This window comes from Oryza glaberrima, chromosome 1 (assembly GCF_000147395.1).
Source record: "Oryza glaberrima chromosome 1, OglaRS2, whole genome shotgun sequence".
Lineage (NCBI taxonomy): Eukaryota > Viridiplantae > Streptophyta > Magnoliopsida > Poales > Poaceae > Oryza > Oryza glaberrima.
Window position 1 is genome coordinate 4353736 of NC_068326.1, and position 8070 is coordinate 4361805.

The following is an 8070-nucleotide window of genomic DNA, read 5'->3' on the forward strand; positions in this document are numbered from 1 at the left end:
TACCGGGTAGTAGTACATGTACATACTCGAATAAGGAGGACGTGTCTTTTTGTGGCCAAGCAGCGGTGCGGTGGAAGAAGCAGAGAGCTGCAGCAGCATGTACAAGCCAATCCTGCACCATCGATTCCACCAAAGATGACAACGACTCGCCGGCGACTCCGCCGCCGTCGCACTCTCCGCCGGTCTATGTCACGGCAGGTTCCCCGGCACCATCGCCCCCCGCTCAGCTCCACAAAACACATCGATTTCGTCACTAATGAACAGAGATATTAAGATGAGTGTTATTTGGATCAAGGAAGTAATGAAACATATAGCAACATAATATTATTGGATCATTTACTTGAAGCAGGTGATTACAATACATTGAGGGGGCTTCATCACCACATATAGGTAGATGAGTCAGCAAAAGATTTTCAGATTTAAAGCCAAGGTACAAAATATGCTGTTGGGGGTTCTTAACAAAACAAAGATTACATCAACAAAATAGGAAATCAACAAGAGGGGGGGCTTGATTGAAATCGATCGATGATCTTCATCAGCTAGTCGATGATGCAACAAACGATGAACAGAGGATAAACCCCCAGAAATCACTGAAATAGGCAGGGCCGCCGCCGCGACGGCGGCCGAAATCCGGCCATCTTCTTCCGCCATGATCTTCTTCCTTCCGTGCTTCCTTCACCTCCACACACCCTATGCACACTGGAGACACTGAACCACCTCCATTTCTACTCCTCTCTTTTTTTTTTCACCTAATTTTTTTGTGGGTAATTTTGCTACTACCTCAAAACCCCAAAACAAATCCACCCATCTTTCCATACTTGCCTCCTCTCCACCAACCATGAATATTCACATGGGAGATAGATATGTACAGGAATTAGTAGAAACTTGACTTGAAATCGCAAAAGAAAATGAAGGATTTTTTGGTTGTGCCATCATTTTCTTCTTACCGCCACCTTCTCCTCCTCCATGCCATCATCCTTGATGCTCACAAAAGGGGCTTCCAATAGCGACTTGGAAGCCTCAGTTGATGAGGTCGGACACCCAATCAACGTCGAGGCCAACACCGGCGGTGGCGGCGGCGGCGAAGGCGGTGGCGTCGCCGGAGATGGCACCATCCCGGCTCAGTCGCTCGAACACCTTCTCCCGGAGGGCTCTTCCGGACTCCACCCTCTGGACCGGCTCCTCGTCGCCGATGAGCCCGAGGTCCAGTGGCTCCAGGTTGGGCATGAAGCTGGAGGCGGTGGTCACCGTTGCCGTGGAAGCCAGTGGAGTGGTGGGGAGGCTGTAGAGGCCGGTGGCGGCCTTGGGAGACCCGTAGACGGCGGACGACGAGGGGTAGCTCCACCCGCCGGACGGCGACGACTTCACCTTGTTGAGGCGGAGCTGGCGGAACGAGGCCAGGACGTCGTTCACCGGCGAGCCGACGCCGGGCCAAGATCCGCGACGGATGGCCGCGGCACCGTCGGGCGACAATGGCGGGGACTCCGACGGGGGCGACTTGGGCGGAGACATGAGGGTGCTGGTCGGGGACGAGGACATGATGGTCTTGGTGAGGTAGCTCTCGAACGCCTGGCGGCGCAGCGGCGAGCCGTCGTAGGACTCGGCCAGCGGCGAGGACGCCACGCTCCTGGGGCTGGACTGCTGCGCCGGGAGGACGCGGAGCTGGTCCGGGGTGTGGGCGAAGAAGCAGACGCGGCGGCGGCAGGCGGTGCCGTCCTTGCACGGCTGGGTGCGGTAGCGCGCCGGGTGGAGCCAACACTCGAACACGCCGTGGGCGTACTCGCAGGCGTCGCCGCGCTTGCACCCGCCCTTGCGGAAGTCCGGGCACGCGGTGCCGGAGTAGTGGTACTTGCGCGGATCGCGGCGGCGCGCCTTCTCCCCCGGGTGCGCGAAGGGGCACTCGGTCCAGTCATGGCTCCGCCCGCGCGCGCACCGCCGCACCTTGAACTCGTACATCCGGAACTCGTCGCACGCGTACGCGTCCACCGCCGCGGCCATCGCCGCGGCCTCCTCCTCGTCGTCAGCCCCCACCCCGACATCATTCGCCGGCAGGTAATCCCGCAGCGCGGCGATCAGGTACGGCGTCATCTCATCCCCACCACCACCACCACCGCCACCACCGCCGCCGAGCACATCGACTCCGCTCACGGGGAGGTGAGACCACGGCGGGACGCTGCTGACTCCTTCCCCCATCATCATCATGGCCACCGCCGGCGGCAACACGACCTCCGATCAACCGGTGTATGGACTACGGCGAGATCTCGTGGACTCGGCGTATGGACGCGAGTGAGAGAGAGTGGTGCGATGTGTAAGGCGAGGAGGACGAAGCCGAAGCGGTGCGCGCTTATAAACTGCTCCACTAACCACGGTCTCCCACCTCGGGATAGCCTCGAACCATGGTTGGGTTAAACGCCAACCACGGTTCCACCGTGGGCGGAGGGGTCGTAGTAGTACCACGCATCCGGTAACTGACGCCGTCTCTCGCTCCCCACATCCCGGTGGGCGCAGCGCCACGTCTCACTGACAGCACTGGCCCCACGCGTGGTCGGGCCCACTTCCAGCGAGACGGGGGCGTCAAGCAGAGGGGGGACACGTGCCGGTGAGGGGAGGAGGGTGGCAGGCATGCGGGGGGCGAGGTGGAGCGAGAGGGCAGCGGGGGTAGGACACGTCGCGCGGTGGGGGGTAGGGGTGCCCTACGGATTTGTTTTGGGTAACGCTAGTACGTGAGGCTCTCTAGACTGTGGTAGGTTTGGGGTCCGTCAGGGATTGGAGATATTCCTGTAGGTTCTAGAAACCTTGGGTAGCGACTGGGAGGGGAGGGGGGTGGCGCTGTTTGGACGCATGCGTGTGGGCCAGCGGGGGCCGCGGATTGGCCGATGGGGAATCCGGCCGATGGTTCACCGGAGATGGGTGGTTTTCCCGTACGTAGATCACTGTCGCCGGAGATGGGTGGTTTTCCCGTACGTGGATCACTGTCCCGTTGATCGTTCTTTGTTTCGCGATATCGCACTTTGTGATTTTGCATTATCGGTTTCCCTTTTTCCTTTTTTTCGGGTACCTTTCTACGGTAACTCATTGAATCGAGTGATTATTTGATCATGTTAGGTAATACTCCCTCCGTATTTTATTGTATGACGCCATCGACTTTTTAAACCTCGTCTTATTTAAAAATTTTATGTCATTATCATTTATTTTATTGTGACTTGATTTATCATCAAATGTTCTTTAATCATGAGATAAGTATTTTATGAATAAGATGAATGATCAAACGTTGGTTAAAAAATCAACGGCGTCATACATTAAAATACAGATGGAGTACTAAAAAAATAATTTTATGGATTAAAAAACACTATCGATCGTTAAACTTGAACCAAACTACATCATCTGTCTTTCAAAAAAACCAACTTCTGATCTAGACATATACTCCCTCCTTCCCTAAATATTTGACGCCGTTGACTTTTTTATACATGTTTGACCATTCGTCTCATTCAAAAACTTTTATAAAATATGTAAAACTATATGTATACATACAAGTATATTTAACAATGAATCAAATGATAGAAAAAGAATTGATAATTACTTAAATTTTTTGAATAAGACAAACGATCAAATATGTTTTAAAAAGTTAACGGCGTCAAACATTTAGGGATGGAGGGAGTAATATGCCTATATTCGTAATTAGAATTTAACTTTACTTTTTTTAAGGACATGAGGAGTATCAATTAGACAATAATCTTATAAATCATGAAATTAAATCCGAACTCATGGTTACAAATGTTGTTTTGGTTGCTCCGGAACATTGATATGGCTCTCAACGTAGGCCGAAACTTTACTTCCAGACTTCTCTATAAGCCCCTGCAATAGTAAATTGAAATTTGCATGTAGCCCCTTCTCCCAGGAATGAACACCTCGATATCCATTCTTCGACCCGAGCTCCACCACCGTGATTCCCTCGTGCAGTCGATAAGGAGGATGATGATACCGTGGTGCTTTGGACGGTGCAATTAGTTCTACCATAGATTCTACACCCATGACCAATAGCACATCGCACCAAAAGCATCTCGACATGCTGATATCCTTTGATCATCGCGTAGACAACATGAGGGCTTCGATGCCCTAGGCAATTACGATTACATATTGACATATGCAATTTACAAGATTGAGGGTATAAAACTAACACATATACAAATTCAAATACTGTTGAGATTTGTCTGACAGAGTTTCGGCTCCTAAATTTGACCAGGAGTGAAGTTCGAAGGAATCTGAATGCTGTTTTGGTTCCCTAGTTAATTTGTGGGAATATTTGATCTCACTTCATTTCCTTTTGATAGAGATAAAACCGTTTGATCGAGTTCCAATTTGAGAAAAAAGATAGGTTACACTTTTTCCCGTTACTGAGATATTTAACTACTCTCTATCCCAAAATAAATATATCTATGCTATCTACTATTAATCTTAAAATAAATTTATTTTAGAAAAAAACGCTTGTATCGGAGTTTGTAAAAATATATATAAAAAGTTGTATTGGAAGTAGATAAATGATAAATAATTGTATTATGATTTGGTAAAGTAAGGTTTTTCTAGTTTTAAATTTTTCATATTTATATTTTTTATATGGATGTGGAGTATGGGATGAATGAAAAAATGAGTTTATCTTAAAATGAAGACAAATGAGTTTATTTTCAAGTAAATGCATGAGCAGTAGTCGAAAGATACGGCCCCATTGTTTCACTTATTCGTGTAATAAGCCAAATACCATTTTTTTAACCGAAGAGTAACTATGAATAAAATTTTTATACACGTGCTCTTAGCGATCTAAAGCAAATATTAAAAAATGAATTTCAATAAAAAATCCTAAACTCAGCTCTAAATTTAAAGTTAAAAATTTAAATTTTAACGGATAAGAGAAGCATAGATGCCCCTCAGATTTTAGCGAGGTGCCATACAATCGTACGGCAATTCAGCCAGCGGATGCTAGCGACAAACCACGATGGACCTCCACCCGGCGGGCGACTCGCATGGCTCTCCGCCACGTTTGCTGGGTGGCCATACCGCACCGCACACGCAGTCACGCGCCCTGCGCATGCACACGCCACGCTGGCTCTTCGCTCGGGCCACCGCCGGCTGCGGCTCGCAAGGCGACGACCAGAAGAAAACGCCGGAGATCGAAGTGGTCGGCCCCACCTGTAGGCCTGAAACAAAAACACCCGTTTTTCTCCTTTGGAAGAAAGATAGTAGTAGCAGTAGTATTGCACATTGCCGTACTATGGGCTCTTCTCTTTTTTTTTCTCGGGGAAGAAAATCCAAGAAAATCTCTCTGGTCTACGGACAAATTCATCCAAAAGGATTTTCATTTTTTTCTCTGGACGTCTCTTTCCTTAACTCTAGCGTTACACTCCTACTGGTCGTAGCGTATGGCCACCCTACTACCTCTCGATCTTTCTCCCGATCTTCTCTTTGGCAGATCGAAAAACTCTTAACCGCGCAAGCTGGATGTGATGTCACGTACGCGACCGATCCAGCCGTACGTGACAGTCACAAATCACAGAAACGAGAGAGCGACCGAGTGAGGCGACGGATCCGTTCCCTTGCCGTCCCGGCTCCTCCCGGCCGCTGGTCTCGCCGTCACGCGTCGCGACAAACACAAACACACACACACGGTTCGATCCCCACGCGAGCGAGCCACGTATAGTGCTCCGTTGTTTCAATTCGGCGCGATCCAGGCGTGACGGTTTCTTTAATTAAAATTTCTGCTCTTGGACGAAACGGACGCTGCAGAAAGAACGCAGCGGGTCGCAATTAATCGGGGCGTGAGGTCAGCCAAAGTGGACGTGCAACCGCGCGGGGGCCAAAATGGCACGTATCTGGCCCGGAAATGGGAGACACCGCTCGCACACGCCTCCAAATTTTGGTAACGGCCAAGCGGATGCCCATAGCGCAGCGCGCAGTACTACTGATTGCGTGCACCGATGGCGACGTTGCACAGCGAGAGCGGCCAAATTAACACAACTGCAAGTAAAGGAGTACTGATATGAGAGATTTTTTTTTTTTTGCGGGGAAATAAACGATCACGGTGAGATTGTTGTGCTGAAAATCTTTACTCCTACTTTATTGTGCTATATTTGTTGCTGTAAATGGAACGGGGGTGAGAGGCTGAGATTATGGAGGGGCACTGTTACACGTGTACGCTATCTTATCCTGATTCACAGTGATAACGTACGGCGTGCGATTGAGATCTGGGAGGAGAGACGAGGGAAAAGGAGGCTGGAATAATAGCAGCAGCGGATGGGAAGGAATCGTGGTTTGGGTGGAGAGGGTGGGAGGGTGGTACGACGGAGCTCCACGCGGCGTCCGGGGGCTTTGGCTAATCACGAGATGGGGCGCGCGCGCGTACGGCTCGCGTACCGCCGGGCGGGGCGGGGGCCCCCGACACCCACGCCCACGCCGCGCGCTGCGCATCATCACTGCGTCTACAGCGCCGCCCGGTCCACATCGATCGATCCGATGGCTAAAAAAGTCCAACTCACTCCGTGTCTCCGTCGAATAAAATTTAAATATAATGTTCATTCTATTTTTTTCTCATAAATATTCAGGATGCAAACTTTTTTTTTTTACAAAAATATACCGTCGGTTTGTGCGGAAATGGCGTAGAATGACATCGCAGTCGGCATCGCGCGGTGAAAATGCAAGACTGCGCGGACTTGCACAGCAACATCGTGAGACCGCGCAGTCCCGCGGGATGTAAAAGCGAAGCCGAACGGTCTCGCTCAAGCAATTAGCGATACCGGTGCCATACCGATTTAATTAGTTATTAATTAAATGCTAATTAGGATAATTAATCACTAATTATTATTATTTAATTGTTAATGAAGTAATTAACCACGAATCAAATGGAAACCGTTGGATAATGTCGTTGTTTGATTTGGCGAGACCGATGGTCTCGCTTTTCCATTCAGCGAGACCGTGCGGTCTCGCACTTTTACTGCGCGATACCGTCCGCGACATCACGTGTATGTTATTTTCGCGCAACGGTTGTGCGAGATCGACGGTATATTTTCGTAAAAAAATTTGCATCCCAAATATTCATTTTAAAAAATTGAGTTAACAATATATTTTCAAATTTAATTCTATCTCCGCCTCATTTAAAATTGATTTTTTTCAACATTTGACTGCCGTTATATTAAAAAAATTATAAAGAAGTAAAACAAATAAATCATCGTATAAAGTACTAACTATAAAAAATTAAAATAAAATGGACGATCAAACATTATACATAACGAGATAAAATAAAGAGCTCCTACTCACTTCCTTCCCAAATATATATAAAGTTTTGGTTAAATAAAACACATTATAATACTACGAATTTAGATAAAAGGTTTATTCAGATTCATACTATTAAGATATATTTCATCAATCTAAAAGTTCTTATATATTTTAAAGACGGGGAAATAGTATATTTGTGGCAGCTACACTAGTCGACATGGTCGTACGTGCTGCCATCTTTGTCACTGCACAGTAGCACAGCGGCTGTAGTAGCGCCGCGCCATCTTTGCCCATTCCATGCGTGCTTGACCCGATCGATCGAGCGCGAGGCCATTCAACAGGCTAGGCGAGATATCAGACGAATCAATGCTTTCAATGGGCACATCGTGCTAGCTGCTGCCATAAGCCGGGCCGTTCAAGATAAGTGTGGGTCGCTGGGGAGCAGCACGCATGCATGGCCATCACGCACGCTAAGACACCACACCATGCTTGATGAACGCGCTTGCTTGCTTGTTCGATGGGTCTCTCCACCGTCTCCCGGTGTGGCGCGCCATCTCGCACGCGCGAGTCACGTGACAATGTGACATGAAGAACCCTGGCGTTCCTGTAGGCCGCTAGAGGATTTGTCCAAAGCTGCTGCCTTTGGCTTTTCCAAGCGGTCTCGAGAATGGCCAACAGCACAAGCAAGAGCAAGGAATGATGCACATAGCCTTTGCTTTTTGCTTGGTTTGGGTTGGGTTGGGTTGGATGGCTTTGCTCCCTGCCTAGGTTGTTCCCTCATTCCCTACCTAGTGTGCACCCATCATT

General features: G+C 49.0%; 1 protein-coding gene across 1 annotated transcript; it reads right to left on the bottom strand.

Annotated features, from left to right (window-relative positions):
* Positions 1-299: 299 nt before the first annotated feature.
* Positions 300-2310, bottom strand: LOC127754519 (zinc finger CCCH domain-containing protein 2). The gene has a single exon (XM_052280090.1). It carries the CDS (start codon positions 2200-2202, stop codon positions 1021-1023), a length of 1182 nt encoding a protein of 393 aa, XP_052136050.1. The 5' UTR covers positions 2203-2310; the 3' UTR covers positions 300-1020.
* Between the last annotated feature and the right edge of the window lie 5760 nt (positions 2311-8070).

Coding starts and splice junctions, on each gene's coding strand:
- LOC127754519 (XM_052280090.1), bottom strand. CDS start 2,202: ATGATGATGATGGGGGAAGGAGTCAGCAGCGTCCCGCCGTGGTCTCAC.